This window comes from Mustelus asterias, chromosome 3 (genome assembly GCF_964213995.1).
Source record: "Mustelus asterias chromosome 3, sMusAst1.hap1.1, whole genome shotgun sequence".
In the NCBI taxonomy this organism is placed as follows: domain Eukaryota; kingdom Metazoa; phylum Chordata; class Chondrichthyes; order Carcharhiniformes; family Triakidae; genus Mustelus; species Mustelus asterias.
The window spans coordinates 26,835,471-26,861,899 of record NC_135803.1 but is presented as its reverse complement, the minus strand read 5'-3'; the positions used below and the strand labels follow the sequence as shown (position 1 = coordinate 26,861,899).

General features: G+C 43.8%; 1 protein-coding gene across 1 annotated transcript in view; it reads left to right on the top strand.

The window, feature by feature from the left end:
• Positions 1 to 26,429, top strand: part of sphkap (SPHK1 interactor, AKAP domain containing) — a 138,197-nt gene that overhangs the window by 76,934 nt on the left and 34,834 nt on the right. Inside the window, exons 5-6 of the mRNA XM_078204122.1 lie at positions 22,385 to 22,444; positions 24,303 to 24,414. Coding sequence (XP_078060248.1) covers positions 22,385 to 22,444; positions 24,303 to 24,414 — 172 coding nt within the window. The remainder of the gene's footprint in view (positions 1 to 22,384; positions 22,445 to 24,302; positions 24,415 to 26,429) is intronic.

Below are 26,429 nucleotides of genomic sequence, written 5' to 3'. Positions count from 1 at the left end.
CCATGCCGACCTTTTTATTTAAACCCTTAAGCTAGTCCCAATTGCCCGCATTTGGCCCATATCCCTCTATACCCATCTTACCCATGTAACTGTCTAAATGCTTTTTAAAAGACAAAATTGTACCTGCCTCTACTACTACCTCTGGCAGATTGTTCCAGACACTCACCACCCTCTGGGTGAAAACATTGTCCCTCTGGACCCTTTTGTATCTCTCCCTCTCATTTTAAACCTAGGCCGTCTAGTTTTAGACTTCCCTATCTTTGGGAAAAGATATTGACTATCTAGCTGATCTATGCTCCTCATTATTTTATAGACCTCTAAAAGGTCGTCCCTCCGCCTTCTACGCTCCAGAGAAAAAAGTTCCAGTCTACCCAGCCTCTCCTTATAACTCAAACCATCAAGTCCAGGTGGCATCCTAGTAAATCTCTTTCTGGTTTAATAATATCCTTTCTATAATAGGGTGACCAGAACTGTACACAGTATTCCAAGTGTGGCCTTACCAATGTCTTGTACATCTTCAACAAGACATCCCAACTCCTGTATTTAATGTTCTGACCAATGAAACCAAGCATGCCGAACGCCTTCTTCACCACTCTGTCCACCTATGACTCCACTTTCAAGGAGCTATGAACATGTACCCCTAGATCTCTTTATTCTGTAACTCTCCCCAACGCCCTACCATTAACTGATTAGTCCTGCCCTGGTTCAATCTACCAAAATGCATCACCTTGCATTTATCTGAATTAAACTCCACTGCCATTCGTCAGTCCACTGGCCCAATTGATCAAGATCCCATTACGATCCGAGATAACCTTCTTCACTGTCCACTATGCTACCAATCTTGGTGTCATCTGCAAACTTACTAACCATGCCTCCTATATTCTCATCCAAATCATTAATATAAATGACAAATAACAGTGAACCCAGCACTGATCCCTGAGGCACATCACTGATCACAGGTCTCCAGTTTGAAAAACAACCCTCTACAACCACCCTCTGGCTTCTGTCATCAAGCCAATTTTGTATCCATTTAACTACCTCACCCTGGATCCCATGAGATTTAACCTTATGCAACAACCTCCAGAAGGTCGAAAGGATTTGCAAGCATGTTTCCAGGAGTGGAGAATTTTAGCAATGAAGAAAAATTGGATAGACAGGCATCATTTACTTTGAAACAGAGGAGGCTGAGGAGTGATTGAAATATATAAGATTACAAAGGGGCCTAATGTGGTTAGGAAGGACTTATTACCTTTAAAAGAGAGATCAATAACCAGGGGACATAGCTTAATATAATTGGTAGAAGGATTAGAGGGAAGTTGAGGATAAAGTTTTCATGCAGAGTGGTGTGGGTCTGAATTTCAGAAATCCCCATCGCATTTGAAACTATTTGGATGTGCATTTTGTTAGGAGAGAAAAGAACTGAACTCCTATATCCTCTCACCATGGCAGCACAGTGGCACAGTGGTTAGCACTGCTGCTTCACAGTGCCAGGCACCCTCGTTCGCTGTCTGTGTGGAATTTGCATGTTCTCCCCGTGTCTGTGTGGGTTTTCTCCGGATGCACCGGTTGCCTCCCACAGTCCGGAAGATGTGCTGGTTAGGTGCATTGGCCTTACTAAATTCTCCCTCAGTGCACCTGAACAGGTGCCGGTGTGTGGCGACCAGGGGATTTTCACAGTAACTTCATTGCAGTGTTAATGTAAGTCGACTTGTAACACCAGTAAATAAAACAAGAAAAATCTGTCTACAAACAGAGGTGTTTTTAATGGTTTTGAAAATGGGCAATGTCCAAACCCTCAGTTAGTGAAGTCCAATTTTTTAAAGTGATATGCAGCTAACTCTTTCTATGATTACATTTGAAGGTTAGTTTATTCATACATTCAACCCTGGAGTGGACGATCGCAACTTCACACACACACACACACACACACACATATACGAAGGGGAACAGAAAAGAGGACTTTTACAGCTGTGACGAACTCAACAGTATAAGAATCACAGAAGTGGATATCAATTAGCAATCAATTGGATTATCAAAGTCCAAAGAAGTTCCTTCACGGAGATGTTCCAGCTCTGGTGGGTTTTTGGCTGAAGATAGCAGTGCATTAGTTCTTTAAAATGATTGGCAATGCAGAAAATGAGATTGCAATATATAGACTTGGTCTGCTTGACAGCAATAATCAGAGGCTTCCAGATAATCAGGTTTCGAGGGGCTAAGATTTGCTGCAGGTTGCTTTGTTAACCTGGAGTCCTGCCGCAGAATCTTGCAGGTTGGAGGTACATCAGCTAATTAATTATAAATTGAGAAATGTAATAGTAAAAGTGTTCCAAAGACCAGAAGCTTGGGTCATGTGATTTGACCTATCAATGAGGCAATTGTAAGTTTCTGTGCTTCTGATCAAATCAGCTGTCCACATTATGAGATAACTGGTGGCTCTTGGCACCTCTGCAGGGATAATGAGTTTCAATGGCGCTCCCTTTGTTGTAGTTTAGACTGGAGAAGCCAACTGTCTGCTGCTTCCTTGGTTTTGTTCATTGTAATGTCCTCACAAATAGAGGTGTGAGATTCTACACCGATGGTGGTTGTTTCTGTCTTGTAACTGTTTGGAAATTCCCAGAAGTCGTGGCCAATCTTGTGAGTCATGAGACCTGTAGCAGCCATCCTTTGGTTCAGCGGAGGCTAGTTGAAGTAATGTTTGATTTTCAACAGTTTATAATTCCTTTCTTGTCTGAAAGACACGGCAATTTAAAGTGTTGCAACTTACAAGGCCATGGACAAAGAGCTTGAAAGTGGGAATAGACTGAATTGCTCTCTTCGACTGGCACATATTTGATGGGCCAAATGGCTCACTACTTACCTGTAAATTTTCTATGCTTCTATGTTTCTTTGGTTAGGTGATGACAAAGAGTTAGAGGGAGAACCAGGAAATTACTAAATCTTGGTTTCAGTTCAGAAGCTGCTTGTCCACCCCCTGACCTGGGAAATCTATGTGGTACGGGAAGACCCTAGGGAAAGCAAAATGCATCATATAAATATCATTTAAAAAGCAACAGAGCAAGATTTCAATCCATATCTTGAAAACTCATTTGCTTTGATTTGATTTGATTGTGTTGTTTGTCATCGGTCGCTGACTGTATACTTTGCCCTTCATGCATGATAACATTCACAGTAAGACATTAGCAGCTGGTGAGGTTGACGAGAGTAGTAATGACTTACTGTCAATATCAAAATGCAAGCCAATCAATCTGTGCTATATATGGAAGAATAGACACTTGGCAAGTGAGTGAAATCAGGAATTCACTTCAGTAGGTCCAATGATATCAAATACAACATTGATAACTTGCAGTGATATTTGTCTGTTTGTCATTTGAGACAAAGTTAACCATGTTCATCGTCTGGAACATTTGGTAGGGTTCCCAGGATAATGCAGGTGATTGCTAAAGCTACAGCTAGGACAGGTTACTGCAGACAGTTAAGTTTTGGACCGGTTGTTGGCTTGGGATTTCCTTTCCTTGCCTTTTTCTCAATGCCTCTGATATGTGCTGCTTTTGGACAAAGGTCGCACCATTTTGTATTTGGTGGTGCCTATTCCTGGGTGAGCTTCTCCCCGCATTCAAAGTCGACTCGAACTCAAGTGAGTATGTGAAGTGAGGCCTTCTGAGTGTCCTTGTACCATTTCCTTTGACCACCATGAGAGTACACTCTAGACTCCGGCTCTCCACAGCAGATTTGCTTTGGTAAGCAGGTTTCAGGCATGGTGGATACATGATCAGCCCAACTCAGTTGTGACTGTCTCAATATGGTGTGGATACTTGTCATGCCAGGGTGAGGTTAGGGCCGGTCAAGGACAGTAGTGGGAACTTGTGCATGGAGTCAGAAGAGATAGGAGAGACGATGAATGAATACTTTTCTTTAGTGTTCACCAAGGACAGGGACCATGTTTTTGAGGATGAGAGTGGGATACAGGCTGATAGGCTGGAGGAGGTAGATGTTCTGAGGGAAGGTGTATTAGCAATTTTGAAAAACCTGAGGGTCGATAAGTCCCCTGGGCCAGATGAGATATATCCTCGGGTTCTTTGGGAGGCAAGGGATGAGATTGCAAAGCCTTTGGCTTTGACCTTTGGGTCCTCACCTTCCACGGGGATTGTGCCAGAGGACTGGAGAGTGGCGAATGTTGTTCCTCTGTTCAAGAAAGGAAATAGGAATGACCCTGGTAATTATAGGCCGGTTAGTCTTACTTCGGTGGTCGGTAAGTTAATGGAAAAGATCCTGAGAGATAGGATTTATGACCATTTGAAAAGATGCAGCTTAATCCATGATAGTCAGCACGGATTCGTGAAGGGTAAGTCTTGCCTCACAAATTTGATTGAATTCTTTGAGGAGGTAACTAAGTGTGTTGATGAAGGTAGAGCAGTTGATGGCGTATACATGGATTTTACTAAGGCGTTTGATAAGGTTCCCCATGGTAGGCTCATGAAGAAAGTAAGGAGGTGTGGGATAGAGGGAAATTTGGCCGATTGGATAAGTAACTGGCTATCTCATAGAAGACAGAGGGTGGTGGTGGATGGAAAATTTTCAGACTGGAGACCAGTTACCAGCGGTGTCCCACAGGGATCAGTGCTGGGTCCTCTGCTATTTGTGATTTTTATCAATGACTTGGAGGAGGGGGCTGAAGGGTGGATCAGTAAATTTGCTGATGACACCAAGATTGGTGGAGTAGTGGATGAGGTGGAGGGCTGTTGTAGGCTGCAAAGAGACATTGATAGGATGGAGCGCTGGGCCGAAAAATGGCAGATGGAGTTTAACACTGATAAGTGCGAGGTGATTCATTTTGGTAGGACTAATTTAAATGCAAATTACAGGGTCAATGGCACGGTTCTGAGGAATGTGGAGGAACAGAGAGATCTTGGGGTTCATATCCACAGATCTCTCAAGGTTGCCACTCAAGTGGATAGAGCCGTGAAGAAGGCCTATTGTGTGTTAGCGTTTATTAACAGGGGGTTTGAGTTTAACAGCCGTTGGGTTATGCTGCAACTGTACAGGACCTTGGTGAGACCACATTTGGAATTTTGTGTGCAGTTCTGGTCACCTCACTACAAGAAGGATGTGGAAGCATTGGAAAGAGTGCAAAGGAGATTTACCAGGATGCTGCCTGGTTTGGAGGGTAGGTCTTATGAGGAAAGGTTGAGGGAGCTCGGGCTTTTCTCTTTAGAGCGGAGGAGGATGAGAGGCGACTTAATAGAGGTTTATAAGATGATGAGGGGGATAGATAGAGTGGACGTTCAGAGACTATTTTCTCGGGTGAATGTTGCTGTTACTAGGGGGCATAACTATAAGGTTCATGGTGGGAGATATAGGAGGGATGTCCGAGGTAGATTCTTTACTCAGAGAGTGGTTGGGGTCTGGAATGGACTGCCTGCTGTGATAGTGGAGTCGGACACTTGAGGAACTTTCAAGCGGTTATTAGATAGGTACATGGAGCACACCAGAATGATAGGGAGTGGGATAGCTTGATCTTGGTTTCGGACAAAGCTCGGCGCAACATCGAGGGCCGAAGGGCCTGTACTGTGCTGTACTGTTCTATGTTCTATATTTATTCCAGTTCGCGTGAGGACCGCTGTGTCTGATATTTTGTCCGGCATCTAATCTTCAGAAGCTTCCAAAGGCAGCTCAAGCAAAAATGATTAAGCTTCTTGGCATGATGCTGGTACACGGTTCAAATCTCACATGAGTTGAACAGAGAGGGCAGGACGAATGTTTGATTTAGTTACAACCCAGCTGGAGACCATTAATGTTTAAAGAAAGACCCAGCAATTAGCTACGGCGCAAGATTTCACGTTTTTAAACAAAAATGAACGTTATTTAATTCTTTTTGATATACAATTAAGGGCCAGAACTCTTAAGGAGTGACAATCACAGTCAGATTGCACCTTTTTGCTTACCCGAGTCAGGAGCTACATATTTCCTGCTCGATCTACTCCCTAGGGTCTGGTGAGACAAGTGAACACCGCGGCTTCCCAAGGCCTTCAGTGCAGCACCATCGGGGATGTGAAACCACCCCCAGTTTTTATGGCACTAAAAAGGTACATTTAAAGCTCCCTGTGTTTAAATAAGAAGCCGGAGAGAAGCTACGTGTGTAAGATAAGGACGGGCGGTGGGGTATGTAGGATGGTTCGGTGGGGGGAAATGGTAAGATCGATTGGGAGGGTCAGTTGAGGATAAGAGGGTAGTTAAGGGGTGGGGAGGCTATTCAGGGGTATTCAGGGGTGTTGGGAGGGCAGTCAGGATGGGGGGGGTAGTTGGGGTGAGGTTAGTGGGGGATAAACAGGGTATTGGGAGCATTGTTGGGCGATCAGGAGGGTAGTTGGGGACGGTAGGGGTTTAGTTCGGTGCGAGGGGATGGTTAGAGTATTTGAGGGGTGGAGGCTAGCCAGGAGGTGGAGAGAGAAGTTGTGGGTGGAGAGTGTTGTCGGGCTAGTTGTGGGTGGGGAGTTGTTGAGAGGCATGTGAGTGGGTGGAGGGTAAGAGCTAGTCTGAGGTCAGGAGGGTATTTGGGCAGGATAGTTGGGGGGGTGAATCAGTTTAGGACTAGTTGGGGTGAGAATGGTTGGAGGGATGTGGGGATAGTCAGGATGGTAGTCAGGGTGGGAGATAGTTGGAGGGTCCAGTGGGGCTGGGAGGGGAGTGGGGGTGTCATGGGGTGGAGTCGATGCTATAGTTACTCAGGAGTTGGAAGTGGTTTTAAGCGTTATAACTTTTCCTGGGTAACTATTCTGCTAAGAGAGTCAGAGATATCCCAAGTCTTTGACTGAAATCAGAATATGAGACAGTTCCCAGTGCAAGGTAATTGTCTATTGCCTTTCACACACTCATTGTCATCTTTATTTATTACTCCTTTTTTAAATTATCAATTTATTGTGGTGACATTTAGTGCTCAACAACATGTTTCTTTTCAGATAACAGCATTTAAAAGAAAAAAATCATGTTTAATGTCATGTCAAACTTTTATCTTTCTGAAATGTGCAAATTGCACCCCAGAGTCTGGGAAAAAATGAATTCTGGCTCCCCCAGCAAAAAGATTGGACAAGCCTGTGTTAGATTGTCTCTCCATATTTTAATATTCTGTCTAAAGTTAATGAGGCGTTAACTTCTTCGCTATGTATTTGGCAATGCCATTTTTAACTCATTTGGAGATGGTGTTATTATGATAAAACATCATGCTTTAATTTGTTATCATAATGTTATTCAGAATTGATGTGTTTTGGAGTGATTTGCATCAATGTATCATTGCAACAAGCAAAAACAAGGGACGAAATTCTCCGACTTCACCCACGGCTGGGATTCTCCAGTCTTGCTGCAGTGAATGGAAATTTGGCTGAACATCAAATTCTCCATTCTCGCTGGCAGCAGATTTCCTCCCTGGAGGTCATCTGTGGCTGAAATGGGTTTCTATGATAGTCTTCTAGTTTCACCATCGCCATTACTGAGACTAGGTCTAGGGTTTAGCACTGCTGCCTAACAATGCCAGAGACCCGGGTTCAATTCCGGCCTTGGATCACTGTCTGTGTGGAGTTTGCACATTCTCCCCATGCCTGCGTGGGTTTCCTCCGGGTGTTCTGGTTTCCTCCCACAGTCCAAAGATGTGCAGGGTTTGTGGATTGGCCACGTTAAATTGCCCTTTAGTGTCCCAAGATGTGTAGGTTAGGGGGATTAGCAGGGTAAATATGTGAGGTTACGGGGATAGGGCCTGGGTGGGATGCTCTGTCATAGAGTCGGTGCAGACTCGATGGGCCAAATGGCCTCCTTCTGTGCTGTAGCATGTCTATGAATTCTACTCTTTCTGCCCATCTATTAACCACAGGCTTTGCATGGCCACAATCATCATACTCTGCAATAATATCATCACTTGCACTCTTCCATTAGTGCCGTTTCATCTTGTTAAACTGTTTTAATAATGTTGTTCATTTTTACTGAAATCAATGTCTATTATTTAAAAAATAATATGTGGCAGTGATTAATGGAATTCAAAATGCTGCTTCTAACAATGTTCATAAATCTAGAAACTTTCATTTCCATTTGAACACTTCATCCATAGGCAAGGCCATCTGTAACTGCCGCTTCAGTTATAATTGCACTCGCATGTTTTCTGACATAATTGCTGAAGATATATTATACATTGGCCTGAGCTCAGTTTCTCCCCCAGCCCCAACCTTTTTTTTACAATGAGCTATCAGTTCCCTCGCCCAAGCTGATACTGCTTCAGTCACAGCTGCATCAGCCAAGAGATTGGCACAATATAAGTGCGCAGGTTTTCATTTTAAAGCTTCATTAAGCAGCTCTCTACATCAGCACATCGAAGTCCAACAAATGCCATCCCCAATTGGGAGGCTCAGCCAGATGGTAAGAAGTTGAAGAACTGCTGACAGATCTCTCTGAAGATTTCGGTCTGATTGATCCCAAGTCTTCAGCAACGCCCATTCTGTCTAAAAATACTCTGACCGTCGAGAATCTAGTCCATGGGTTGAAAATAGCTATTAATTTCTCAGAAAGTGGCTTGCTGCTATAGAATGACATGCCTCGAGAGAAATGGATACTCCTTTGACTTGAAGCGAGATTTCAGAATAATCAATATCATAATCCTGATTTCATGGAGATACAGACTCTTGCTCCAGGCAAGTTTATATTGTGGAATTAACCAGACAGGCTCAAACATCGCTCTTTGAAGAAACTGCAGAGGTGAGTGCATCGTGCTCACATCTCCCATGAGGAAAGAAAGGAAAGAGAGAAAGAAAGATGTTCTTCCTGTAGATATCAAGATCATTAAACTGCCATAGATTAGTCAAGCAATGTTTGCACATAGAATCATAGAATCCTAAAGTGCAGAAAGAGGCCATTCGGCCAATTGAGTCTGCACATAGACACCCAGACACTATCCCCATAACCCCGTGTATTTACCCTAGCTAGTCCCCCTGACATTAAGGGACAATTTAACATGGCCAATCCGTCTAACCTGCACATCTTTGGAGTGTGGGAGGAAACCGGAGCACCCGGAGGAAACCCACGCAGACACGGGGAGAATGCACAGACTCCACACAGACAGCGACCCAAGCTGGGAATTGAACCCAGGTCCCCGGCACTGTAAGGCAGCAGTGCTAACCACTGTGCCACTGTGCTGCCCCTGTGCAACAGCTTCATTTAACCTGTGGCATTTAAACAAGTATTAACTTTAGAGAGCACAATTCCTTTATTGGGTTCCTAGATACTGGGGTGCAGTTGACAATGAATCAATGTGTGTGGGCATCAAGTCTCCTCCTAGATCCCAAAGGCAATACAAGCAAAATTAAATTATGTAAAGCTATAGCTGTGAAGAAGATGTGATCGGGTCTGAGTAACTTGAAGCACAGGGATACGTTAATAAGGAAATTGTATCCCAGAAAGATGCATCCCACAAAATGAATCCAAGCATTGTGGAGTTCGGCCGCTCTTGAGGATAGGCCATCATCTTTTAGCTGCCTGAATAATAGGGATCATGAGGTAGAGTCAGAGCACTGCCATGCGAGAAAAGCAGAAGGTGCTGGAAAATCTCAGCAGGTCTGACAGCATCTGTGGAGAGGGAATAGAGCCAACGTTTCAAGTCAGGATAGTGCTTAGAAACATATTCAGTCAGTTTGATGGGGGCACTTGGAGGTGATTGATCCTAGGGTATTAGGCTGTCCAACAGTAGTTTGAGGTTGAGACAGTTGGAGGAGATTGACCTGGGGTTGTCCAGCTGCTATAGAGGTGTATGAAGTTGGAAGATAAGAAGATTTCAGGGGCATTAAAAAAAATGTTTCAATGAGCAATGTGCACCTGACCTAACAAAATAGTGAAATTAGTTTGAAAATTCAATATCTAAGTATGAGAAAATGGATCTTACGTTTGATAAGGTGGTCTAGCTTCTCCTCAAAATCAGTGAGGTTCTTGAAGCATTGATGCCAAGCTTTTAATTACTATATCATATATGCAATGGTCCTAACGGTTAAGGACTCAAAACCATCACAAATCTGAGATCAAGATTATTTGAATCCAAATCCTTTCTAATATCTTTCTGGGATACAATTTCCTTATTAACGTATCCCTGTGCTTCAAGTTACTCAGACCCGATCACATCTTCTTCACAGCTATAGCTTTACATAGAATGTAATCCAAGAGTAGAATCCAATGGATTTCTTTATTTGTTTCATGGAATGTGGGCTACACTGACAATGCCAACATTCATTGCCCATCCCTAATTGCCCTAGAGCCGAGTGGCTTGCTAGGCCATTTCAGATAGTTGTTAAGAGTCAACCACATTGTGGTCTGGAGTCACATGTAGACCAGACCAGATAAGCATGGCAAATTTCCTTCCCTAAAGGACATTAATAATTTATTGGACATTAATTGGTTTTCACACCAATCGATGATGATTCATTCCATGGTCACCGCTATTGAGACTAGCTTTGTATTCCATATTTATTACCTGAATTCAATTTCCGCCAGCTGGTAGGATTTGAACCCCTGTCTCCAGAGCATTAACCTAGGTCTCTGGTTTGCTACTCCCATGACATATTACCACTATGCTATCGTCTCCACCGAATTGACGAGGTGAAGTCAAAAATCCCTTGCTTTCCACAGATTATTAACAACCTGTTAGCACTAAGCATTATCATACTCAGATCTCAGAGAATGACAAGATGCTAGGTAGAATCTGCCTTTCATTGAAATGGGGGTGTCGCAGACAGTAGTACTACTGCTTGTTGTTACTGCTGTTGTTTAAACTGCTGAATTTGCGAGTTCACATATTAATCATTTTCTATGCCTGAAACGTAAGAATTGTACATAATTCCTCACATTTGTGACATTTTTATTCAAATACAATTGGCGTGTACTGAATTTGGGGATTCTCACGCTCTCTGACATGAGGTAATACATTAATTGAAGAATATTTGACAGCAAGACCGCAACCATTGGAACCAGTGGACATCAGAAGCATTTGCCTATTATTGAAAGGAATGGTTATATAATTCCTGTTTGATTAGTCCCCTTGCTCTGATGTTGCCAAGCCCAAGTAGGACATGCTTCAGTGGGCCCATGAATCCACCCAGTAGTTATATCAGTGTTCCCAATTTGATTTATTTTATCCATTCTCAGGATCTGGATGTCACTAGCAAGGCCAATATTTATTACCCACCCCTAATTCCTCTTGAGGGTGGTGATGAGCTTAAGCAAAATTGAATAACTTGCTGCATCATTTCAGAGGGCATTTAAGAGCGAACTACAGGATTGTGAATTTGGAGTAACAGTTAGGCCAGACTGGGCAAGAATGGCAGATTTCCTTCCCTCAAGGGCATTAGTAAACCAGATGGAATTGTGCAACAATACAAGAGTTCCATAGCTTTTTAAGTCGTATTTGTTTAATTAATTAAATTCAAATTCCGTAACTGCCATGGTGGGCTTTGATCTTGTGTCTCTGGACCATTAGTCCAGGCCTATGGAGTACCAGCATTCCTGTCATAACCACTGTTCCCCAAGGTTAATATTTTTGGTCATGTCTGCCCAAAAAAGGCAGCATTTTATTGGACTCCTTCTTAGAAGTGAATGCAGCTTGGTTCCTATGGTGCGTACCCACATCTGTATCACTGTTCTTGTGATATGAGAGATCGGCAGATTAACGTCATGTTCAAGTTATCTTTTCCGTCCAAGAGGAAGTGTGCTCCTAGTGTACGTCAGAGGCAAATATGGGGAAATTTGTTTACCCCGTGGGTGCAGCATCACATTTACACAGACAGATACAGATCTGTTTATGTTAACACCAGGATTAGAGACAAGAGTTTCCTGGGCTTTGACTGCACTAGGGCCTGTCAGGCAATCTAATCAGCCAGATTTTCTCAAGTCATGTTGCAAACGATCTCAATCCACAAATCTAGGGCAGGTGCACAATGCTGCATTCTCAATTATGTCCATATTTCTTTGCCAGAAGATGGATTTCTACCAGTTTCCCATTTTAAGGCATAAAGTATGAACGTTTACATATTGTCTATGTGAAAACAAATCCACCCTCTCATCCTCGCCTTGGAGCCTGGGGAAAGAGTAAGAAAGATCAGAAGAGGGTGAGGTACGGTGGGACTCCTTGGGCAGGATTATTTGGCTGGGCTCACCCCAAGGCTGGAAATTCCCACCCAAGGTCAACAGACTTTTGCGTGGTCCTCCCCCGCCCGCTACAATTCCCACAGTGGGCGGGACGGGAAAATTCCACCCCTTATGTACTGGGCTGCTTCAGTTATCATGGATATCTGTTAGGAACACTAAAAATACTCAAGGGACAGGGCTCTGGCAACCAAGCCCTCAACGGCAGAACAGGCGGAGGAAGATGCGACATCTGGAATATCTCAACAGCTGTTCCAGCGGACAATGGCTGCAGCAGAATGAAACCTACAGTCATCCTGGCTTGCATGCCATTGGATCAAGGTTTCATTCTGTCAGGGCATGTGTGGAAGCTGGTGTTCAACAGTTTCTCCACAGTAAAAGATGTCATGCACAGGGTTCTTTCTTTCTAGTCACATCCCTCAAGCCCTTTGGCAACCAGCAAATGACAATAGGAGCAGGATTGTGTGTCTGTAATCTTTGAGCCATGGTCTGGAACAAAGAGACAGCTATAAGCTAGGGGTATAGCAATCGGACAAGGCAGGGGTGCATTTTGGCAGGTGTAACAGAGCGGAAGTGGTGATCCTTAACAATGGGCTCATTATGGAGCCTTTTGAGGTTAAGACTGGAGTCAAACAAGGTTACGCCATCGCTCCAACTCTTGTTTTCCTTTTGATCCTCTTTGCTGCCATGTTCCATTGGACAAGAGACAAACTCCATGCTGGAATGCCGCTTATTTATCAAAAGCAGAGTAAGTAATTTAATCTTGGGCACCTCTACTCAAAAACTAAGACCACAGCGACCTCAGTCATTGAGATCCAAGATACTGTTGATGCTGCCATAAGTGCTGTGTTGGAAACAAACGTCCAGAGAATCGTCAACGTGTTTACTGAAGCATACGAGAAGATGAGACTTACACTCAACATTCAAAAGATCAAAGCCCTCCACCAGCAAGCTCCAAATGCACATGCCCCAGGCCCATTGATTAGGATTCATGATGAGTGCCTGTCAAATTTGGAACACTCCCAATAACTTGGAGGTTATCTTTCATAGAAAGCTGACATTGACGAAAAAATCCAGTATCACCAGAAATCTGCTGGTCAGCCTCTGGCCACGTGAGGAAGTGAGTGTTTGAAGATCGCAATATCAATATTTGAAAACATTTCGACATGCATTTGTCCTTACGATGCGATTAAAGCCAGGACAGAGTTTCTGTACAGCACGCTCCTTTATCTTGTACTGAATACTGAAATACCACTTCAATATCGTAAATAATCTCATTCTACATTGATAGTTGTGAAAGGAATCACTGGAACTGAGCTAGTACAGTTCTTTCTGATGTGTTATGCATTTTTAATAGGAAGAGATACCAGCACCTTTTGTGAATTCAGAGTTCTTTGAACAATCCAACATGAAATAGGAATTGGAGGGAAAGGGCACTTACTAAAATTAAACCAGAGTACACACAGATAGGCGTGCTAAATATTTGTTTAGCCAAATGTGTTTTTTTATTTGACCATTGTATCATTTATAAATAATAGGAAGTTGGTAGATAAAGAAAGTCTTGCATTTTAAGTTTAAGTTTATTTATTAATGTTACAAGTAGGCTTACATTAACACTGCAATGAAGTTAATGTGAAAGTCCCTTCGTCGCCACACTCTGGCGCCTGTTCCGGTGCGCTGAGGGAGAATTCAGCACGGACAATGCACCTAACCAGCACGCCTTTCAGACTGTGGGAGGAAATCGGAGCACCCGGAGGAAACCCGCACAGACACGAGGAGAACGTGCAGACTCCGCACAGACAGTGACTCAAGCCGGGTCCCTGGTGCTGTGAAGCAGTAATGCTAACCACTGCCCACTGTGCCGCTCTATTATATGCACCTTTCACAACCGTAAGATGTCTCAAAGCCCAGTAGAGTTAATAAAGTACTTTTGAATAATAGTAATAAAGTACTTTTGGTATTCCTCAGGGATCAGTGCTGGGACCTTTGCTGTTTGTAATACATATAAATGATTTGGAGGAAAATGTAACTGGATTGATTAGTAAGTTTGCAGACGACACAAAGGTTAGTGGATTTGCGGATAGCGATGAGGACCATCAGAGCATACAGCAGGAGAGATCAGTTGGAGACTTGGGCCGAGAGATGGCAGATGGAGTTTAATCTGGACAAATGTGAGGTAATGCATTTTGGAAGGTCTAATACAGATAGGAAATATACAGTAAATGGCAGAACCCTTAAAAGTATTGATAGGCAAAGGGATCTGGGTGTACAGGTGCATAGGTCACTGAAAGTGGCAATGCAGGTGGAGAAGGTAGTCAAGAAGACATATGGCATGCTTGCCTTCATCGGCCGGGGTATTGAGTTTAAAAATTGGCACGTCATGTTGCAGCTTTATAGAACCTTAGTTAGGCCGCACTTGGAATATAGTGTTCAATTCTGGTCGCCACACTACCAGAAGGATGTGGAGGCTTTGGAGAGGGTACAGAAAAGATTTACCAGGATGTTGCCTGGTATGGAGGGCATTAGCTATGAGGAGAGGTTGGAGAAACTTGCTTTGTTCTCACTGGAGCGACGGAGGTTGAGGGGAGACCTGATAGAAGTCTACAAGATTATGAGAGGTATGGACAGAGTGGATAGTCAGAAGCTTTTTCCTCGGGTGGAAGAGTCAATTACTAGGGGGCATAGGTTTAAGGTGCGAGGGCATAGTTTAAAAGAGATGTACGAGGCAGATTTTTTACACAGAGAGTGGTGGGTGCCTGGAACTCGTTGCCGGGAGAGGTAGTGGAAGCGGATACGGTAGTGACTTTTAAGGGGTGTCTTGACAAGTACATGGGAATAGAGGGATATGGTCCCCGGAAGGGTAGGGGGTTTTAGTTAAGCCGGGCAGCATGGTTGGTGCAGGCTTGGAGGGCCGAAGGGCCTGTTCCTGTGCTGTAATTTTCTTTGATCTTTGTTCCTTGAAGTGTAATTAGTGTTGAAATGGAGGAAATGCGACAGCCAATTACACACAACAATCCCCCACAAACAGAAATGTGATAGTGAGCAGAAAAGCTGTTTTTCTGATATTGATTGAGGGATAAATATTGGCCAGGACACCGGTGAAAACTCCCCTTCTCTTATTCAAAATAGTGCCATGGAGTCTTTTACAACCACCGAGCAGGTAGATAGGACACCAATGTAATGACTCTTCCAAACGTCAGTGCCCCCAAACAGTGCAGCACACCCTCAGTACTGCACTGGTGTGCCAACTTTGAATTTTGTTTCTGATTTGATTTGATTTCTTATTGTCACATGTATTAGTATACGGTGAAAAATATTGTTTCTTGTGCGCTGCACAGACAAAGCTTACCGTTCATAGAGAAGGAAACGAGAGAGTGCAGGATGTAATGTTAGAATCATAGCTAGGGTGTAGAGAAAGATCAACTTAGTGCGAGGTAGGTCCATTCAAAGGTCTGATGGCAACAAGGAAGAAGCTGTTCTTGAGTCGGTTGGTATGTGATCTCAGACTTTTGTATCTTTTTCCCGATGGAAGAAGGTGGAAGAGAGAATGTCTGCGGTGCGTGGGGAAATTAATTATGTTGGCTGCTTTTCCAAGGCAGCAGGAAGTGTAGACAGATTCAATGGATGGGAGGTTGGTTTGCATGATGGATTGGGCTACATTCACGACCTTTTGTAGTTTCCTGCGGTCTTGGGCAGAGCAGAAGGCATACCAAGCTGTGATACAGCCAGAAAGAATGCTTTCTGTGGTGCATCTGTAAAAATTGGTGAGAGTCGTAGCTGACATGCCAAATTTCCTGTGTTTAAGCCCTGGAGCAGGATGCAATTCTGGAACCCTGTGACGCAGGAGCAAGAGTGCTATCAACTGAGCCACAACTAATACAGATAAAATGTATGAACGTGGCTGGAAAGCAAATAATAAGAAACAATTCAAAATACTTTAAATTGAGATTTGATAAATGGAAAATAACTGGGATGGGAGCAAGGTGCTAAATTATAGACTATGTACTGAATGGACTCACTGAACCCAACAGTCCAGTAAATGGGTGAACAGAAAATAATTAAATAAGATTTAATGCATCATTAGCCACTTGTCTAGAACAAATGGTCAAAATCAGGGTCACTTAATTTAACTGAACACTTAACCTAATGTTCATTTTTATATTGCTTGCTGTAAATCATGACCTGTAAATTGACCCAGCATGTAAGATGACCCCATTTTACTTGTCCCATGTTTTTCTGTATGTTTGGTGTATTAGTCATTCTTTTCAGCCACAAGATGGTACATTCAGATTGGTACTCAGTCTTCATTTTTCACCCCACGAATGGATGTTTCACTTACCGATACATAAAGTAAAGTAGTTTATTTATTTGTGTCACGAGTAGGCTTACATTAACACTGCAATGAAATTGCTGTGAAAATCCCCCAGTCGCCACTCCAGTACCTGTTCGGGTACACTGAGGGAGAATTTAGCATGGTCAATTAACCTAACTTGCACATCTCTGGACTGTGGGAGGAAACCAGAGCACCTGGGAAAAAATCCATGCAGACACAGGGAGAACGTGCAAACTCCACACAGACAGTGACCCAAGCCAGGAATCGAACCCAGATCCCTGGCGCTATAAGGCAGCAGTGCTAACCACTGTGCCACCTTGCCGCTGATAACTAGGTGCAAGGAATCAAGCAGGCAAAACGGGTTGTGTTGTGAAGGTGTGCAGGAGTTTAAAACATGCCCATACTTTGGGTCGGATACTGATGATATTTTAAACTGGTGACCACACATACCCATGCCGGGGGTCCACTTTTATCTTCATGGTACAAGTCAGACCCCCCCCACCCCGAGTTTTTGGAGCGATTATTTGAGGCTTCAAGAGTCGACTTGCAACCAACATCTACAGTATGTGCTCAAGGTGAGATGACTGCCTTGCTGTGATGTCAATGGGTGGAATTCTACAGCCACTTGGGAGCAGGGCCACAAAATGCAGTGAAACATTCAAAACTCCACTGACTTCAGAAGATCCCGCTGGCAGGACAGGCTGTAAAATATCTCCCAACATCTTTGCATAGTTTCATTACAAATCAAACGTGAAATTGGATTGCAATGCTGTACAAAAAAAGTACAAGACCAAGCTCATCTTTCTATTATGCCAATTCTCCCACTGTAGGGACCAGCAATATTTTGAATGTCCATAACATTTATAGGACTATTTTTCTTCTATGTAGGTTATGTAAGTTTTCTATCGTAAAGTGGCAGTGAGAACTTATCACCACTGTCCAGCTGTGGGGTGTTTTCCAAGACATTATATCAAGAAACAGCTGAAGGCACTGGATACTGCAAGGGCCATGGAGCCTGAGAATATTCCTGCAATAGTACTGAAGACTTATACTCCAGAACTTGCATGCCTCTAGCCAAGCTGTTCCAATACAGCTACAACACTGGCATTTCGCAAGCAATGTTGCCCAGATATGTCCTGTACACAAAAAGCAGGATAAATCCAACCTGGCCAATTACGGCTCATCAGTCTACTCTCAATCATCAGTAAAGTGACAGAAGGGGTATTCAACAGTGCTATCAGGCAGCACTTACTCAGCAATAACCAGCTCGCTGATGCTCAGTTTGGGTTGTCCCAGCATTACTCAATTTCTGATCTCATTATAAACAAATGAACAGGACTCCAAAGGTGATGTGAGAGTGACAGCCTTTGACATCAAGGCAGCATTTGACTTAATGTGACATTAATGTTCTGATCAATTTAAAATTGGGGCGGCATGGTGGCAGAGTGGTTAGCACTGTTGCCTCACAGCGCTAGGGACCCTGGTTCAATTCCTGGCTTGGGTTACTGTCTGTGGATTTTGCACATTCTTCCCGTGTCTGCTTGGGTTTCCTCCGGGTGCTCTGGCTTTCTCCCACTCTCCAAAGAGTGTGGGTTAGTTTGATTGTCCATGCAAAATTGCTCCTTAGTGTCAGGGGGATTGGTGGGTAAAATACTTGGGGTTATGGGGATAAGGCCTGGGTGGGATTGTTATTGCTGCAGGCATGATGGGCCGAATGGTCTCCTTCTGCACAGTAGGGATTCTGTGATTCTATCAAGGAGTCCTAGCAAAACTGGAGTGAAGGGAATAAGGGGAAAACTCTCCGCATGTTGGAGTCACACCTGGCACAAAGGAAGATGGTAGTGGTTGTTGGAGGTCATTCACCTCAGTTCCAGGTCATTAACGGAGGACTTCCTCAGAGTAGTGTCCTAGATCCAACCATCTTCAGCTGTTTGATCATTGACCTTCATTCCATCATAAGGTCAGAAGTGGGGATGATTACACCATGTTGAACACCAATCTTAACTCCTCAGATACTGAAGCAGTTCATGTCCAAGTGCAGCAAGACCTGGATAATATCCAGGCTCGGACTGACAAGTGGCAAGTAACATTCATGCCACACAAGTGCCAGACAATGACCATCTCCAACAAGAGGATATCTAACCATCACCCCTTAACATTCAATGGCATTACCATTGCTGAATTCCCCACTGTCAATATCCTGAGGGTTACCATTGGTCTGGACAAGCCATATAAATACTGTGACTACAAGAACAGATCAGAAGCTAGGAATCCTGCGCCAAATGACTTGCCTCCTGACTCCCCAAAGCCTGTCCACCATCTACACAGCGCAAGTCAGGAGTGCAATGGAATATTTCCCACTTGCCTGGATGGGTGCAACTCCAACAACACTGAAGAAACTCGACATCATCCAGGACAAAGCAGCCCATTTGAACAAAGAAAATTACAGCTAAGGAACAGGCCCTTCGGCCCTCCAAGCTTGCACCGACCATGGTGCCCAACTGAACTAAGATCCCCTACCCTTCCGGGGACCATATCCCCCTCTTCCCATCCTATTCGTGTATTTGTCAAGATGGCCCCTTAAAAGTCACTGTCATATCTGCTTCCACTACCTCCTCCAGCAGCGAGTTCCAGGCACCCAGTACTCTCTGTGTAAAAAACTTGCCTCATACATCTCCTTTTAAACTTGCCCCTCGCACCTAAAATCTATGCCCCCTAGTAATTGACTCTTCCACCCTGGGAAAAAGCTTCTGATTACCCATTCTGTCCATGCCCCTCATAATCTTGTAGAGGTCTATCAGGTCGCCCCTCAACCTCTATCATTCCAGTGAGAACAAACCAAGTTTCTCCAACCTCTCCTCATAGCTACTGCCCTCATTACCAGGCAACATCCTGGTAAATCTTTTCTGTGCCCTCTCCAAAGCCTCCACACCCTTCTGGTAGTGTGGCGACCAGAATTGAACACTATATTCCAAGTGCGGCCTAACTAAGGTTCTATAAAGCTGCAACATGACTTGCCAATTTTTAAACTTAATGCCCCGGCCGATAAAGGCAAGCATGCCGTATGCCTTTTTGACTACCTGCGTTGCCACTTTCAGTGACCTGTGTACCTGTACATCCCGATCCCTCTGCCTACAAATATTCTTAAGGGTTCTGCCATTTACTGTATATTTCCTATCTGTATTAGACCTTCCAAAATGCATTACCTCACATTTGTCCGGATTTCTGCCATCTCTCCGCCAAAGTCTCCAACCGATCTATAATCTTGCTGTATCCTCAGATGGTCTTCATCGCTATCCCCAAATCCACTAACCTTTGTGTCATCTGCAAACTTACTAACCAAACCAGTTACATTTTCCTCCAAATAGCAAAGGTCCCAGCACTGATCCTTGAGGAACGCCACTTGTCACAGCCCTCCATTCAAAAACGCTACCCTCTGTCTTCTATGACTGAGCCAGTTTTGTATCCATCTTGCCAGCTCACCTCTGATCCCATGTGACTTCACCTTCTGCACCAGTCTGCCATGAGGGACCTTGTCAGAGGCCATATAGACAACATCCACTGCCCTACCCTCATCAATCATCTTCGTCACTTCCTCAAAAAACTCGATCAAGTTAGTGAGACACCACCTCCCCTTCACAAAACCATGTTGCCTCTCGCTAATACGTCCACTTATTTCCAAGTGGGAGTAAATCCTGTCTCAAACAATAATTTCCCTATTACTGAACGTAAGGCTCACCGGCCTGTAATTATCTGGATTATTCTTGCTATCCTTCTTAAACAAAGCAACAACTTTGGCTATTCTCCAATCCTCTGGGACCTCCCCTGTAGCCAGTGAGGATACAAAGATTTCTCTCAAGGCCCCAGCAATTTCCTCCCTTGCCTCTCTCAGTATTCTGGGGTATATCCCATCAGGCCCTGGGGACTTGTCTACCTTAATGTTTCTCAAGATCTCCAATACCTCCTCCTTTTTGTTCTCAACATGACTCAAACTATCTACACACCCTTTTCCAGACTCATCATCCACCAAGTCCTTCTCTTTGGTGAATACTGACGCAAAGTACTCATTTAATACCTCGCCCATTTCCACTGGCTCCACACCTAGATTCCCTCCCCTGTCCTTGAGTGGGCCAACCCTCTCCCTGGCTACCTTCTTGCTCTTTATATATGTGTAAAAAGCCTTGGGATTTTCCTTAATCCTGATGGCCAATGATTTTTTGTGACCCCTTTTAGCCCTCCTTACTCCTTGCTTAAGTTTCTTTCTACTTTCCTTGTATTCTACACTTGCTTTGTGTGTTCCCAGCCTCCCAGCTTTGACAAATGCTTCCTTTTACTCTTTGACTAGGCTCACAGCCTCTCTTGTTATCCAAGGTTCCCAAAACTTGCCACACTTATCCTTCATCCTTACAGGGATGTGCCGCTCCTGAATCCCTATCAACGTGATTGGCACCCATCCACTAACATTCATTCCCTCTGCCACTGATGCACAATGATGTGGAGATGCCGGCATTGGACTGGGGTAAGCACCGTAAGAAGTCTCACAACATCAGGCTAAAGTCCAACAGGTTTATTTGGCAGCACTAGCTTTCAGAGTCTCAGGCTCCTTCATCAGGTGAGTGAAGTGCTGTGTTCACAAACAGGGCATATACAGACACAAACTCAATTTACAAGATAATGGTTGGAATGCGAGTCTTTTCAGGTATTCAAGTCTTAAAGGTACAGACAATGTGAGTGGAGAGAGGGCCAAGCACAGGTTAAAGAGGTGTGCATTGTCTCCATCCAGGACAGTTAGTGAGATTTTGCAAGCCTAGGCAAGTCGTGGGGGTTACAGATAGTGTGACATGAACCCAAGATCCCGGTTGAGGCCGTCCTTATATGTGCGGAACTTGGCTATCAGTTTCTGCTCAGCGATTCTGCGTTGTCGTGTGTCGTGAAGGCCACCTTGGAGAACGCTTACCTGAAGATCAGAGGCTGAATGCCCGTGACTGCTGAAGTGCTCCCCAACAGGAAGAGAACAGTCTTGCCTGGTGATTGTCGAGCGGTGTTCATTCATCCGTTGTCGTAGCATCTGTATGGTTTCCCCAATGTACCATGCCTCGGGACATCCTTTCCTGCAGCGTATCAGGTAGACAACGTTGGCCGAGTTGCAAGAGTATGTACCGTGTACCTGATGGATGGTGTTCTCACGTGAGATGATGGCATCCGTGTCGATGATCCGGCACGTCTTGCAGAGGTTGCTGTGGCAGGGTTGTGTGGTGTCGTGGTCACTGTTCACAATGGCAGTAGTATTTACCACCTGCAAAATGCACGACAGGAACTCATCAAGTTTTCCTTAGGCAGCACCTTCCAAACCCATGACCAGTACCATCTAGAAGGTTAAGGGCAGCAGACACACAGGAGCTCCACCGGCTGGAATTTCCCTCCAAGCCACTCATCATCTTGACTTGGAAATATTTTGCCATTCCTTAACTGTCGCTGGGTCAAAATCTGGCAATCCCTCCCTAACAGTGCTCTGGGTATACCGACACCACATGGACTGGAGTTTGCATTTGCGCTCCCAGCACAGAGTTACGCCTGCCAGGGGGACAATTTTGGTCTATGCGCCGCAGAGCTTGAATGAGTAAAACAAATTATTTCTGTAACTGTGCATAAAGTTCACTGTTAGAATGTCAATCTTGATGATTGAGTTGGCCTGTTTCCTCCCACATCCCCACAGTCACCCCATCACAGCTGCAGTAAACTCAGGCTTGTCATCCTCTACCCACTCACATCTCCATCCTGAGTAAAAAGCTTTGCTGTAATTAGCTGGCCTGGTGGTTGTAAAGTCCGTGTCAAACTTTGATTGTGAATGTTCTTGAGCTGAAATCAATCGTTTGTTTTCTCTAGATCTGTTTCGTAAACCTCGATGGAGTGGATGCAAAAAGCAATAGTCAGGAATTCCAACAGGTAAGAGAACTTACGTAGAATTATTCCGATAACAACCTAGGCACAGAAAATACTTAGCGGAACTTAGCCTATTTATGTTAAACAGATTAACACTCTTCTTAAAATAAAGAGAAGAGGAACTTCAGGTGGGCATATCAACCACTTAGTCCCAGTGGCACAATGGTTAGCACTGCTGCCTCACAGCGCCAGGAACCTTGGTTCAATTCCGGCCTCAGGCGATTGTGTGGCACATTCTCCCCATATCTGCGTGGGTTTTCTCCAGGTGCTCCTCCCACACTCCGAAGATGTGCAGATTATGTTGATTGGCCATGCTAAATTGCCCTTTACTGTCAGGGGGGATTACAGGGATAGGGCCTGGGCGGGATTGTTGTCAGTGCAGGCTCAATGGGATGAATGGCCTCCTTCTGCACTGTAGGGACTCTATGATTCTTTCGATGAACTCTGTAAGCGAGAGGTAGGACAAAAAATTGACTCATCTTTCTCTCAACTTGCTATTGCGATATTTTTACCCTGCAACCACTATTCCTGAATTAGATCAGTCACTAAATCCTGTATAGTTCGGAAAAATGTGGTGAAGGAGAAAATTCCAAGCCAATGTCATCTTGACCTGGTGTCGTTCAGTGAAAAGGTGAAGCGTTGCTATTGCAAGGAGTCTCAGCAGGATGCTGAAGATGAAAAGATGTCCCCTCTGTGCTACTTCATCAAATAATAATTAACAGGGAATTGCAAAGAACCCCTATATAATATCATCAATTAACAGCAATTTCACACATGATTACTCTACATTAATAGGTTCACCTAACTTTTGATTTGTGGATGCAGAAAACAGCAACTGAAATGCAGTGTAATCTGAGCATTTCTAAGGTCACCACTAGCCAAAGCTCTAATAAATGAACACAGCTGTGCATGGTGTACTTGGAGATGGTAAATACAGAAAGATCTGTTTCATTTTTTTACCATATTTTAACCTGTTGCATTTTGAATGCTGCTTGGTTATCCTCCTGGCACTTCTTAGACTCAGGGAAGGTCAGGCACAGTGAACCTCTGAAATTAGAATCTTAGAATCCCTACAGTGCAGAAGGAGGCTATTCAGCCCTTCGAGTCTGTACCGACCACAATCCCACCCAGGCCCTATTCCCGTAACCTCACACATTTACCCTTAACACGAGGGTCAATTTAGCACGGCCAATCAACCTCACCTACACATCTTTGGACTGTGGGAGGAAACCAGAGCTCACGAAGGAAACCCACGCGGACACGGAGAGAACGTGAAAACTCCACACAGACAGTGACCCAAGCCGGGAATCGAACCCAGGTCCCTGGCACTGTGAGGCAGCAGTGCTAACCTCTATGCCAACATGCTCCAACAATGGTCCAACATTGGAAGAGGAATGGGAGAGGGAGGAGGAGGGGGGAATGAATTAGTCACCAGACCTACAAATGTTCAATCTTCGCGCTGAAATAAAAAGAATAGAAGACTATTCATAATACTAACCTCTTTTACCTTGATGACCAAACTATGCTGTGCAGCTGTTGCTAATGTCGCTAACATGGGACAGAGCTATTGCTAACCTGTAAGGTCTGACTTTCATCCTTCGATGTGTTAAGGTAGCCAATCTTGGCTGGGGTGATAATTAAGTCCTATAATTAGCCTCCGTATCCTGGAGCCTTAGGGAGAAAATAAATCAGTCACTTTTGTTTTTGACAACAATATCTCGTAATTACATAATGCTTCTTTACGTGGAAAAATGGCTTGAGGTGTAAAGACACTCGCTGAGCTCAAAAGTGTGGATGAACAGATTGTAGATGTGTGAGAAATATTATGAGTCTCTTTTGTTTGTCTGTGTTCTTTATTTAGAAATTAGTTACCGTGTCCCCTGATCTCCCGTATCTCATCAATTCTTTAAATGTTTGCCAAATGAAAGATAATGAACTCATCCTTGTGAGCGGATTAATTTCCCCAGGAAGCTGTCACGACAATTCAGATGATTCCCAGGTACGCAGCATGTGATTTTCATTGGAAAGACACCGCAATGATTAACCTGGTTGATTCTACGGTGTGACTGTATGTGCAAACTTTCCACAGACTGAAAAACGAGAGTTTTCAACAAATGAGAAATAAGTCTTTGGAAACATTCTCTCGAGGTAAATAGTTAGAATCATTTGCCAGAATCCTGCAGCCTTGCCCGGCACAGAACTGGAACGAATGAGAGTTGGACGATGGAAATGTCCATTGACCTCGGACGGGAATTTCCGGCCTCGCTCAGTGAGGCTGTAAAACCCCACCCATAGAGCCATAGAGCAATACAGCACGGAAACAGGCCCTTCAGCCCAACTGGTCCATGGTTACCTCTCAGCTAGTCCCAATTGCCTGCGTTTGGCCCATATCCCTCTAATCCTTTCCCATCCATGTACTTATCCAAATGCTTTTTAAATGTTGCTATTGTACCTGCCTCAATCACTTTCTCTGGCAGCTCATTCCATATCCACACCACCCTCTGCATGAAGAAGTTACCCCTCAGGTCCCTTTTAAATCTTTTCCCTCTCATCTTAAACCTTTGCCCTCTAGTTTTCAATTCCCCGTCCTTGGGAAAAAGACTATGTGCGTTCATCCTATCAATGCCCCTCATGATTTTACACACCTTAATAAGGTCACCTCTCATTCTCCTAAGTTCCAAGCAATGAAGTCATAGTCTGGCCAACCTCTCCCTATAATTCAGGCCCACTAGTCCTGGCAACATCCTTGTAAATTTTCTTTGCAATCTTTCCAATTTATCAAAGCCTTTCCTATAACAGGGTGACCAAAACTGTACACAACACTCCAAGTTGGAGGTAGGAGGGAGACGTAATAGAGACTGTACCATGATGCATGTATACACTTAATGACTGTTGGCACTATTTTATAATGATTACTTGCATTTGCTATTTTCTTTGTATCTTGGGAGCCTGCAAGCTCACTTTTCATTGTGTTTGTATTTGTGCATTGTACAATGAAAATAAAGTTGAATTGAATTGAATAAGTAAAAATCATTGATCATGATTACTAACAATAAGTTTGTTCTAAGACAAGTTAATAATTCCTACTTATCATTCTACTCTGAGGATACGCCTGAATGATATTGATCCTCACGTCAACAGCACACTTTCACCAACATTCCTTCAAAATCAATGACACTATTGCAATAGCTGCTTTGCTCCGCACAGTAAATAAGCTGTTACACAGTGAAGCTGTGAAGGGAATGTTAGTCTCTTGCAATTCCTTTCTACTCAAGTGTCCTGAGACTTTTATGTTTTAATTAGATAAACCACATTTGCATAATAATGTGTGGCGGATCATTATCACGTTAATTAGTTGGCACACATTTTTAATTTTGCATTGTGCACCAGCGGATTCTGCTGTAAATGATTTTTTTACTTTATTGCACTGGTTGTGAACTATTCATTTAAACTAATTGAATCAAACTTTTAAAAATGAGCAAATAGGGACACATTTTCCCCTGCTATATCAATAATGAGCTGAAATATGTACATTCAATAAATATTATGGCTTTAAGAGAAAAACATTACAATTTAAGGATATTCATTAATACCATTAAAATGTGAAGTGTAGATGTTAGCATTATGGTGCTTCATTACAGGAAGGTGGCAGTAAAGTTGTATTTAATATTTTCGATTCCAGCTCAGATGCAGCATAGACATCCAACATAATTCGGTATAAATTAGGAAAATGAGGCTAAAATTCATCAATCTTGTCTTATCAGTGGAATGTAGTGTGGAGCAGGGACCAATGACCTCTTTGTTGACTCTATGGCATAATGGGTTAATAATTTGGGGCAGCACGCTGGCACAGTGGTTAGCACTGCTACCTCACAGCGCCAGGGACCCAGGTTCGATTCCCAGCTTGGGTCAGTGTCTGTGCAGTCTGCACGTTCACCCATGTCTGCGTGGGTTTCTTCCGGGTGCTCGAGTTTCCTCCCACAGTCCG